This window comes from Physeter macrocephalus, chromosome 9 (assembly GCF_002837175.3).
Source record: "Physeter macrocephalus isolate SW-GA chromosome 9, ASM283717v5, whole genome shotgun sequence".
NCBI lineage: Eukaryota > Metazoa > Chordata > Mammalia > Artiodactyla > Physeteridae > Physeter > Physeter macrocephalus.
In genome coordinates, this window is record NC_041222.1 from 51181477 (window position 1) to 51194469 (window position 12993).

The 12993-nt window shown below is 35.5% G+C and overlaps 1 protein-coding gene across 1 annotated transcript in view; it reads right to left on the reverse strand.

Annotated features, from left to right (window-relative positions):
- The window catches only part of PTPRD (protein tyrosine phosphatase receptor type D), a 431923-nt gene that overhangs the window by 181290 nt on the left and 237640 nt on the right, over positions 1-12993 (reverse strand). The window contains exons 9-10 of the mRNA XM_024126828.3: positions 12443-12712; positions 9092-9673 (exon numbers count right to left, since the gene is read on the reverse strand). Of these exons, the coding sequence (XP_023982596.1) occupies positions 9092-9673; positions 12443-12712 (852 nt within the window). The remainder of the gene's footprint in view (positions 1-9091; positions 9674-12442; positions 12713-12993) is intronic.

The window sequence follows — 12993 nt, forward strand, 5'->3', positions numbered from 1 at the left end:
TATCACATATATAGGAACTTAACAGAGGTCATCTATAATTCTCGTATTAGTCATGTAATCCATGCAACAGACAATCTGGAAGAGCTATATATCATATGTAATCAAGAATGGGACATCAATCCAGTTGAAAGCATCTTACCCAAATGTTGAATTAGAATAAATTTTACTAACCCCAACCTCCTAGTTAGCAACTAATCCCACGAGGTCCTCTATCCATTATACACAAAGCTAATGCACTTCAGGGCATCAGTAGCACAGCTACTCTTACTTACATTGTTCTCAGCCAATGTCTACTCTAATTGGTTGGTGCCCATGCCTTAGTGGCCTTTAAATATTTTGATCGTTACCCCGGATATTGTGGCATGTTTCAAGGTGCCATAGCTGAACATATGTCCATATTCCCACAAGTTCACATGAGAATTCCGTGTATATTTGTAAAAAACAAGAATAATACTTCACACCAGAGGGGAAAAGAACATCTAAAGTATTTTTGGCAAATGAGCATGAACATTCAAAAACATATACAAATAATATAACTTGTAGCTGATGTATGACATCAATTTCTTAAACAATACCTAAAGCATCATTTTCACCAGAGAGAAGGTCTTTGGAGATATAAAATGCATTACTTTCTTTTCTTTCTATAGTCATCTCTCTGTAGCATGATGAAATAAATGCCTTTTGTTTAAAAAAAGACTAAAATCTAAAGGGGTCTACAATGGTTTCTGGAATCAATCCCTAATCATCATTTCATTCCTCTGGTCTGTTAACCTGTGAATCTGTGTATGTGTGTGCGTGTGTGTGTGTGTGTGTGTGTGTGTGTACACATGCACACACTCACGTGTGGACTGATGCTTAAGGCCACCAATAATCAGTGCTTCATATTTCTAATTTCATTCATTTTCCTTTCTCTCCTTCCGTATCACAGACCTTGAGGTACTCATTAATTTGATGCCTCCAGGAATGTACTTTCTGAACTGAGTATCTTTTTTTTTTTAAGTACCTGCCCAGTGCGTGACCTAACACAATCATTCAGACTGAGAGGTGAGAGGTAGAGACAAAAGAAGATAAAAGATCAAGAGCAAGAGAAGGTAGAACAGAGGGAAATAAGAAAAACAATCAGGCAAATAGCAAAACAAATAGAAAATGCATTACTTCTAAAAAGAAAATACCAATAGCACAGGCAGGAGCAACAATGGAAGCCAAGAATGATCAGACAGATGGGGAAATTATGATTGGATTCTAATATTCAGGTCATGAAAGGTTTTCTCACCCTAAAAATACACACGCCTATGCATACATATGCAGTCACCTCTCTTTCTCTAGTTTTATTCCCTTTTTCTTTCCCCAACTTCTACACATCTGGGAAAGAAGAACCCTTGTGATAACTTCTGACTTAAACCAAACCAAATAAATTGCTGTCAAGAATTAAAAACATGGACAGTGTTGAAGGGCTGCTCTCAGGATAATAATTGCTTGTTACGTATTTCCTCCCTGCTAAGGCTAATAATAAACTGAGTGACAGCGATTGAAAACAGTGTGGGAATTCAATTAACTTTTTCTTACTTAAACTGTTTACTTTTTTGCTTTTAATTTGTCTCAAACAAATTCCTGGTAGGTCTCAATGTTTCATCCTTGTTTAGTGCCACACACTTCCTTTAATTCTCTAATTCTGTTTGGTTCTATTCAGAGACCTCTCCTTCTAAATAATGAAATAGCTACATCAAAGCCTCAGAGGGTGTACTGTTCATTTTATTTTGGGACAAAGTAAGTAGGAAGTGGCCACACGACTGGATGGTGAGTCTCTTCGAATAATACAAACAGGGTTCTCCTCCTCTGCTTTCAACACCTTCTTCTTTTGAAGTGGCCTGGAGGGGAATTTAATAGATTTTAAACTTGTGGTCGAAACACCAATGCCTAGAGGTGCCAGGCAGATGACTTAGATGAGTGCAGAGGCCATGCAGGCCCAGGGTCAATGGGGGAGTGCCTGGGACACCAGAAGGTGATGCTCAGAGCCAGGACACGGCTGCCTTGTGGAATGTGGGTCCAGTCTTGCCCAAGCTTCTGATTTTTCAGCAGAAGTTGATAATGAATCTTCTAGGTAAAATCTTTTAATTTTTTACAATCAGAAATAAATTGAATTAGTTGAAATTAACTGAAAAACACTGTATCAGGCAAAATGCGTCTACAGACAAAATCCAGAATAAGGACCAGGGCTTTAAACGATCTTTTTATGATATCAGGCTCTATGCCCATACGTGTCTTAAGGGTGACGCTACTCAGAGTTTCCTGGGAATTGTGGATTCACCTAAAGATGTTGCTTCCTCAGGATCATTTAGTCATTATTGAAACAACCACAGTGAAGCTGAGGCTTCAAAGAAAAAAGCTGTGAAATTAATGTATTTATTTATACATTCCCCAAACATAATAGTCCTAATGATCATACTATATGTTTACAAGAAAACACTTTAGTGGACTCCAAACTGTCATATTTATTTTGTCTGTGCCACTTGGAGACACAGGGAATACTTCATCATCTGTCAGTTAGATTTTTATACCAAATACTGTGACTTCAAAGGTTCTATTAACATTTATATTTGTTTTCTCCATATCCCTTCTCCCTCTTTCCCTCTCTCCCTTACTCTCCTCCTCCCACTCCCCCCCCATAGATAGATAGATAGATAGATAGATAGATAGGTATAGATATTTGTATGTATATATATTTAACGCTCTCACAGTCTTGACACCTCAAACTTACTGACATTCTTTTATCTTCACTTACTTCATGTTTTTCTATATATATTTTATTTTATTTAAGAGATTTTCTGTGCTGTAGCATTTTCCTCATCAGTTAACCAAAGATACATTTTACGGAAAAATCTGAGATTCTGGAAGACACACGGGAGAATAAAAAGAACCCATCCAGAAACCTTAGCACAATCATCTACATTAAAAAAAGATGTGTTAATATTGACCATAAACCGATAGAATTTAGATGTGGAAAGAGGAAAGAAAAGTAGGAACACAAATTTTTCTTTAAAATTATATTTAAGAAATCCTTATATTTGGTAAAGTGGTGTTGTTGTATCCTTCTTCTTGATTGCTTATTTACTGTCCACAAGGAAATACAAATATGAGCTATCAATTCCCTTAAATAAGATTATAACCCCACTGAGAAATGGAAAATATTTGAGTAGTAATACTAGTATACTCCATATATCTGAAGGCAACTCACAGAGAATTGAGAATGAATAAGAAGCGAGAAGAAAATCTGCATGTCATCTGAACTCTGATAATATTGCAAGAGATCAATATTTGACCAAATTTTAGGGAATATCTCTGAAGAGAAAGGGGTTAGCACATATAAAATGGCTAAAAAACAATTTCACCTCACCGTTATATAAATATGAAACATTACCAAAAAGACTAAAAAACACATTATTACTAAAATATCTAGTGCTCTAATGAGGTACATATTTTTAAATGTATCTAGCATATTGACAAATGATAATAACAACAATAAAAGCAACAGCCAGAATTATAGTGGTAGTAAAACAAAACAAAACAAAATTCAAACAAGGAGTCTGATTTGTAAGTGCCGCAGATATATCATTGACAAAATAAGTACTTAATACACAAGCACCTGCACAAATCTCACTCTCAACTGTCATTAAACATCAATAAGAAAAAGTTAAAATTTTATTACAGTTGTATTTACAACCAGCACTCCTTTACTCACTGCTAAAACTATTTAGAGAAAGAATTCAAATGGGGCTCATAATTTTTGCTATTGGAAATCAGTCTTTTCTAGTTTGCTTATATAGGCCTGTTGATATATAGCAATGAAATGGTTTATAAAGTACTGGAAACCTAAAGCACAATGTCTCTAAAATGTCATAGTTTTATAACAATTTTGCTTCTTCAAAATGTTTAAAGTTGATGCTACTCATTAATATTTATTTATTAAATGTGTATAATTATTTTCCTTCCAAAGACCTATACTATTAAGGTGTGTACATATAAATCAGTACTTTCCCCAAGAATCTATTAAATGCATAGAAGAATTAGAGGTAAGATATGTTTTCTACAGAAAGTTCAGGAAAAAGACACACATTAGGATTTAACAGCTTTAGAATGCCTCCAATTAGCAGGAACAACAGACAACATTTATTTTAGCGCATTAGGTTTAAGATGTTAATTTATTACATTTCCTTATCAGAGTTTTATTTGTACTTCTTTTGTAAAATATAGTTACCCTATGTTCTTATTATAATTACGTACAAGAGAAAACTATATAAGACATCCTTCCCGAATGTGTTTTTTCACAGCAGAGACTTTTTTCTAGCACAACATAAATACTTCCCTTGTCAATGGCCATATATATGGTCCACGTATTTTCAAGGTGAATTAGTTGCAAGTCACTATAATGCCAGAAGTTAAAGCTATGAAAAACTTGGAAGGTTAACCAATATTTCTAGAAAATAATCATTTTAACCAAAATCTTTTCATATTTAAAACCATGTAAAGATTACTTAATATTTTCATCTGTACTAATATTCATAATTACAGGGATCTATTACTGACTATAACATAGATCATATTTTGACCTTCTATATTACCAGAAATATACAAACTTACATCAATCCTCCATTTATATCAATACATGTGACAATAATCTTAGATAACATCAAAAGTAATAATGTCCCTCTTAAATTCACTTTATTTCTAAATACTGTTTCTGCAGAGTCTGATTTTAAACAAAAATAGGAATATTACTGTCAGGAAATCAAACCTAATAAAATGAAATGTATACCTTTTAGATAAAGTAGACAAAAATTTGTATCTCTGTGTATATGAAATTAAAATATTTGAGAAGTTCAAGCATGTTATTGATCAGGAAATTTTTGTAGGTTTGGAAAAGATAAAACTGTAGTGAGAGGAATCATAAACTTAAATTTTATATAACCTAACTAAAAGAATATTTCATAATGGTTTTATGTCTTTGCCTAGCAGTGATCCTATGAATTAGCTAGTCAGGAGCAGCTCAGAATTAATTATATCAGAACTAACATCATTGTATTTGGCAGGTGTCCACTAACATCAAATGGCCTTTGTTAATTAAGCCTAGAGAACAGATCAAATCATTGTGCCATTTTGGAAGGTTTTCTTAGCCTATTGATCTCGGCAGGCACAAGTCATTATGTCATTATATATCTTCTCAATCAATGGGTATTAAAATTACAACTATTATGGAAGGTTCTTGGAAATATCTTAATGTAAAAAAAGTTAGAGACTGAGAACAGCTATTTTAATGCATCTGTGATCCACTCATCTAGATTTTTTTTTAGGTCCGGAGTCCCTGGATCACATTAACTCAATTGCTCCTGTCACAATGTTACCTTCACTGAGTTATGATTTATGTTACATTATGTCCCCTGGTAATACAGAAAAACAAAATATGATCTATTTAAACATCAGTTCTGTATCTTTCATTAAAACTGTGACTGAAAGCATTACTGTCATTTCGTGTTCTGAATATAAGGATTCTCATGATTCTCAAGGATTCTTATGTTTTGGTTGAATTTAGTTTCAGTAACTATTTGGTTTCTTAGATAGCTAAATCCTTCTGTCATAAGAAAATAATATTATGGAACGCTACAGATTTGTATTTTTAAATTTGTAGTTAGAAAATTAAGAACCAAACTTAGTGACTGAGTATGATAACTTTCTAAAAAAAAGGTATTCCTTGGGACTTCCCTGGTGGTGCAGTCCTTAAGAGTCCGCCTGCCAATGCAGGGGACATGGGTTTGAGCCCTGGTCCGGGAAGATCCCACGTGCCGCGTAGCAACTAAGCCCGTGTGCCACAACTATTTAAAAAAAAAAAAAAAAAAGGTATTCCTTCTACTTCTTTTAGATTAACATTTTTTTCTTTTTTAAAAATATCTAAATGGTTTAATGTACTCCTGCACTGGGATAACCTAATAGCCACCTCAAGTATTTCAGATGTAAATCATATATAATTCTTTTTAAAAAAAAAATAAATTTATTTATTTATTTTTGGCTCTGTTGGGTCTTCTTTGCTGCACGAGGGCTTTCTCTAGTTGCAGCAAGCGGGGGCTACTCTTCGTTGCAGTGAGCGGGCTTCTCTTTGGGGTGGCTTCTCTTGTTGCGGACCACGGGCTCTAGGCATGCAGGTTTCAGTAGTTGTGGCACACGGGCTCAGTAGTTGTGGCTCACGGGCTCTAGAGCACAGGCTCAGGAGTTGTGGTGCACGGGCTTAGTTGCTCCGCAGCATGTGGGATCTTCCCGGACCAGGGTTCGAACCTGCATCCCCTGCATTGGCAGGCGGATTCTTAACCACTGCACCACCAGGGAAGTCCCATATATAATTCTTGAATAGAGATATGAATACGTGACACCCCGTGTTTCCTGCCTCTATTCATTTATTGAGCACCTAGTGGGCACTAAAACCTAGTAGGCACCAAAAAATAAGACATTAGCCAATTATTAACTTAAAAAGATAATGGTGCTTAGAAGTACCTAGAGTGTCCACTTAATGACCCAAAGGAAGCTCCTGAATGGAACCTATGACCCAAAGGAAGTTCCTGAATCTTTTTACCTTCATCGATCCTCAATTTACTCATTGGCAAATGAGATAATTCCACATCTACCTAATTGAGCAGTAAAAATTAATACACCTATTAGCAGAGTTTCCAGCATATGGCAGTTATTATTATGATGATGAATATATATTACTGAAGTTATAAAATATTTCTATCCATTATCTAATCGATAGCCTTGTTACGGGTTGAAGTGTGTCCCACAAAAATTCATATGTTGAAGTCTTAACGCCAAGAATCTGAGAAAATGACCTTATTTGGAAATAGGATTGTTGCCGATGTAATTAGTCAAGATGATATCATTAGGTTAGACCCTAATCCATTATGACTGGTATCTTATAAAAAAGGGAAATTTGGACGCAAGAGACAAGCGCTTAGGGATAATGCCATGGGACCATGAAGGCAGAGATCAGGGTGACGCTCCCACAAGCCAAGGGACAGCCAAGACTACCAGCAAACCACCAAAAGCTAGGCGGCAGGCCCAGCATCTCCCTCACAGCTCTCAGAAGGAACCAATCCCGCTGACACTTTGTTCTTGAACTTCTAATCACTAGAACTGCAAGATGATAAATTCCTGTTGTTTAAGCCACCCAGTAAGTGGTATTTTGTATGGCAGCCTTAGAAATAAAACCACTACCACTAAACTCTGTAAGGTGGTTATTATTTTAGATGAGAAAACTGAAGTTCAGAGAGATGAAGTAACTCGTCCAAGGATATGGAGCTAAAAATGTTAGTTTGGGATTCAAACCCTGGTTATGTTACTCCAAGATCAGGGATTTTTTTAAATATCAAAGCTGAAACATCCAAAAACCTAAAAGTGGAGTATAGGTATATACTCTTCCTATATATTTTCTTATATCCTTTAATGGTTATGGAGCTGCTAAAATAGTATAATAAAAAAATAATCGCTTAACAGTTGACTACTTTCAGTTAAGAAAAAGAACAAGATTCACTGATTTCTACATTTTCCAATGAGAAACTTATGGAAAAATTAATCTACAATAGTTTTATGCATATTAATCTAACAAATAAATACAGAAGAAATGAAAAAGCCAAATAGGGAAAGTATATAGATTATTTTCAGTATAATTATGATAAAACACTGTAGTTACGTTTTTGATATTAGAAAAAGTGATCATGAACAAACCAATAAGAACCAAATAACAGTATGAAAATAAAATAAAGTCAGGCAAGCTGTAAACATGCTCTGAGATTCCTACTAGCCAAGGCAAATAGGTAAACGTCCTCAGCCACAAGATTCACGAAGCCCACAACATAAAAAACAAGTCAGTGGTTAAACATAAGTTTATCTAGTTCTGACACCTGAGAATATTCATTAATTCATTCCCAGAATTACCTATAGGTTATGACTATAGATTACAGATACCATCTCCAATAACATGGTTCTTATGTGGATTCGCAGAACAAACGAATGGCATGCCAGCAAAACACTCACAGATTAATGCAAGTTTAAGAGGCACCCAGACAATAAGGAGTCAAATGAATAGGTCTCAGATAGTCAAGAATAAACTTAAGAAGACAGCTGCTACGGTTTATTCCCATCCCACGACAAAACGGATCACTTTGAATCCAAGACCAGAGAAGTTCGATATCCTCTTATGAAAATAAAACTACGGGAAAGGCCAAGTTTTTCCTCATAAAATAGTTTGGCGTCTGCTCTAATACCCAGGAAAATGGGTGAATAAGGCCCCAAAGTTTGATCTTAGATCTTGGTAACTATCTTTCTTTGTCCCTGAGGCCATACAAAGAAAAAAAGAAAAGAACATTAAGGGAATATTCAGTTTTAAGCAAGTTGCTTCCTGGCAAATATAAGCCATTTAAATATCCACAGTCCCCTGACAAATGGTGTTATTTTTAACTTTATCTTGAACCATCCACTCCTTCACAAATTAAATAAATTTTGGGACTATTCTATTGGAGTTGCTAATACAAAGAAGCACAGTTCTTCTATTCTCAAAATGCTGCATGGGGGATGCATTTAGCCAACTCCTGCAGAAAGTCTTCAAGTCATTTGGGTACAAATTAAAAAGAAAGGATGCTACATATAGGGGTACGAGAGTAAGAGGTACAAACTATCAGGTATAAAATAAGCTACAAGGGTATATTGTACAACATGGGGAATACAGCCAATATTTTATAATAACTATAAATGGAGCATAACCTTTAAAAATTGTGAATCACTATATTATACACTTGAAACCCATGTAATATTATACAGCAATCATACTTCAATTTAAAAAAAAAGAAAGGATGCTAAATGCATCCCCCTTTTAAAAGGACTGTATTATTTATAGGCTTTCAGTGTCCATGCCTGTTCCTTTCCATATGCCTAACTCCTTACTTAGAAACTCTAAATCTCAAAAATTAAAACTTATACTATTTTGTTCTTTGTTTTTGTCCTTGCCATTTCTTAGTACCAGCTCCTCCCTCCCATCCAGAACCAGACTTACCTCCTGTCTGAGTGATGACTTGTATGTCACTTGAAAGAGGACCATCTCCAATTGAGGTAAAAGCCAGGACTTTGACAGAATACGTTTTCTGGGGCACTAAGTTGCCAATAGTAGTGATTTGGCTGTCAGCTACATTGTGTTTCATCCAGTTGTTAACATGCTGAGTGGGATCCATTGTATAATAAACTCGGTATCCTTGAATCTGTCCATTTGGCTCTTCAGGTTCCTTCCACTGTACCAAAATGGTGGTTGAACTCAACATCCGCGCCTGGACATCCCTGGGGGCACTGGACGGTGCTTGCTCTGAGGTCTGTGTTAGCACGGGCTCACTGGGAGGCCCCCTCCCAATGTTATTGACAGCAACAACCCTGAATTCATAATCTGAGTAGGGACTTAGTCCAGCGACACTGTAGCGTGTGGTCGCCACCCCATCAATTTCTTTGTAAGGTTCTTCAGAATTTTTAGGTTTGTGCTGAATGATGTAGTAAGAGACAGGCTCAGGGTTCCCAGAGTCCCATGTCAGTGTGATGCTTGTAGCTGTGCTCTCAGTCACAACAGGAGTTCCTGGAGGTTTGGGTAAGGCTTACAGGGAGAAAAAAAAAAGACAGTGAATACCCATCACTTTTAAGGAATCACAAGAATCCATCAACTCTGCTATTAGAATGACACGATTATGTACCTAGTAAAGATTTTATTAGATGAAATCATAGCAAAGGACGGTTTTCTAAGTGGTCAGGAAGTACAGTAAGACATGCTTAGGTAACAAACCTCAGTTTACTAGAAGTGTATTATAGCATTGTATTTTGGGGGCTTGTATCCAAATCCACCACTTATTAGGTATGAGATCCTGGATGTGTTGCTTAACTTCTCTTTGCTTTAGTTTTCTCATGTGAAAAATAGGCAAAATTGTATTACTGGAATTGTACTGTACAGTTGGGTAACTGTATTTCATGAGTTTACAGTGAAGATTAATGAGCTAATCCAGTAATGCTCTTAACATGTATGTGGCACCCTCAGAGAACAGTAGTTCCGATTATTACAATTATTATAACCACAAGCTTGGCCCATGAGACCCTTGCTTCAAAACAATGATATAACTATATGCCAATAAACATTGAAAAGAACAAAATTTTAGATATAAAATGAAATGGTATTAAATTGTTGTAAAAGAAGAGTATCCATTTTGTTTTCAAGATGTAAGACATAAGCAACATTACTATATATTTTTTAATGAATAATCTGACCAATAATTTTAAGGTAATAAAGAATAGTAATTTCAAATCAATCAATTTCAAATTCACGCTTTTTACTTAATATTCAAAATATGCTGAAGGAGCTAAATTAAAGTCTATTCACAAATCACTTTTTAAAGTATTTTATTTTATGGTCATAGTATGTATTCTATATCCAACATCAGTAATATCAGATTACAGCTACATGACAAACATTTGCAATTAAATCTATATTTTAGAAATCTTGTTCATTCTTTTTAGCAGAAAAGAACAACTCAAAATGCTGCTACTTAAGCATACAAACCATCAACACTAGTGGCCTCACCTGGACAGTGATTCTGAAAGGTAGTGATATTAGGGAAGAAAGGAGAGTTTCACAAGCTGAATTTTTAGAGAAAACTCAGAAGGTAACACTCATATAATCGGCTCCTTAGTACTCCTCTTTTCCTTGTCAACTTAAAGGCAAAAGATACAACACTCCCTACAATGGTAACTTTTCAAGATTAGCAAACTTGTACTTAATTAGTGCTATATCCCCAATACCTAGAACACTGTCTAGTCCTGAGTAGGTTTTTAATAAGCACTGTGAAATGACTACCTGAATAAATGAGTTCTTTCTCTCTTTAACGTGCTTTTTGTTTTGATTCACTTTTTGCCTTCAAGATCCACCCTTATGTTTTATTTATTTATGTTTGTGGTGGAGAGGGTAGGGAAGCAGCAAGAGTCAGGAAAACAAAGAAACTGAACAAAATATTAGTTTAGTGTGACTCCTGCTTTTGAATTCTTGAGGGTCTTTAGTAAACCTTCAAATATTTAAAGCTGAAATGGTTGGTATGGGAAAGATGATTCAATATTTGCAGATTACTCTAAGAACAACAGAATGATAATATTTGGCCAAGGGATTTTGTTGAAAATAATCATAGAAAGACATTTGTTTCAATATTCTGGCCTGGCATTTTTCAAGGAAGTGTATGATCTGAATTTTCCCTAGATGTCTTTCTGTATTCTTAAGGCAAGTAGAAATATTGCTAATTAAAGATGTGCTTACTGATATTTAACAGATACTCTTAGTTTCCCTAAGTCACACTGATTATGCAGTACAGGTTTTGTATCTGTAATACAAATCTGTATATGTAATATAATTACTATGCCTAATACCATAATAATATGCAATAAAACATTACTATTTTAAATGACTAAATGTTGAAAATGCTGTGTACCTTGTCTTAGGTCACATTATTGATTTTATATGGTATACATTAGGTAAATGCACTTGGTCGAAAATATGACACCGATTACAATGTGTGCTGCATTTTTTTAGGATCACACTTCCTAGAAGGGGAAGACAACTTGTTTCATTTTGCAATAGTTCCAGACATTTGCAGGAACCTAAAGTCACCCTCAGACTGACTCATTTTGTGAAAGTTTTCTAAAATTCTATAAACACTGTATAAAAACGACTGGTACCCTCACACACTCATTTTTTACCCCCTTTGATTCCAAAGTAACCATGGAATACAGTACTTCGGTTATAGTCAGTACACTTATTTCAAGAAAAGGATATTTGTTGAGCACTTCGCTTACACGAGGTGAGAGCTAAAAGAGAATATAATCACACTTGCATTTTGATTTTTAATGGTAGGGTCTTTCAAAAATTTAAAGCATCTATTATTAGACCATGTTGATTTCAACTCTCTCTTTTTTTTTTTTTCCCCCTTTGTCTTCTGGAATTTTGAGCATTTATTAACACTTATTTGGATTTTTTTGTCATGTGCCTCTTCTCAAGGTTCTGGATAAATATAAAACCTGTACACATCATTCGGACCGTAACGGCTGACTATGTCGAGCATGCCTCATCCTGACCTGTTAGTGCCTGAGCCTGGCCTTTGGTTAAATATTTTGATGATTATCACGACTTAGGCTGTCAGTACTTTAAAGAGAGAATGTGCCTACCTAGATATGTGTATCTTATGTGATACCACAGATATGATTGGACTATATCTGAAACACTGACCAATAAATTGATACATTTTAGAATTCCAAGGACAGACTTTGTAGAGGCATTAGTCAGCTGACTTGAGGGTACCCAGATCATCCAAGCGTGAACCACTGAGCATACCTTTGACAGTGATCTGGGCTATTGCTTCAATGACACCCAGTGTCGACATAGCAACACAGGTATAATTTGCTGACTGTCTTACATCATTCAGTTCTAGGACATTTCTTCCTATTGGCATATCATCTTCAGGTGTCAGATCTTCTGCCCCCAACATCCACTTCACATAAGGCATTGGTGACCCCACAGCGACACAGGTGATATTAACACTTCCACCTGGCATGATTTCGTGATTAGTGGGTGGGATAGAGAATCTTGGTGGGACACGGCGAACTGGAACAAAACACAAGGGAAGATGATAAAATATACAAGGCAAGAAAAAGCGACCTGATTTAACACATGACATGCACTGTACAGACACAATTCAACAGTTGAAACATATCGTGGACTGTCCAAAAACAAAACACGTAAAACTGTGAATAATACAGACCATACAGGTATGGTGTGTGTATACACAGAAAAATTTATTTAGTTTAGTCATTGATATCTTAGATACATTCATACAAAAGTTGATTCAGACCTACAAGGGCCCCACGAAAAAACTATCTACAAAC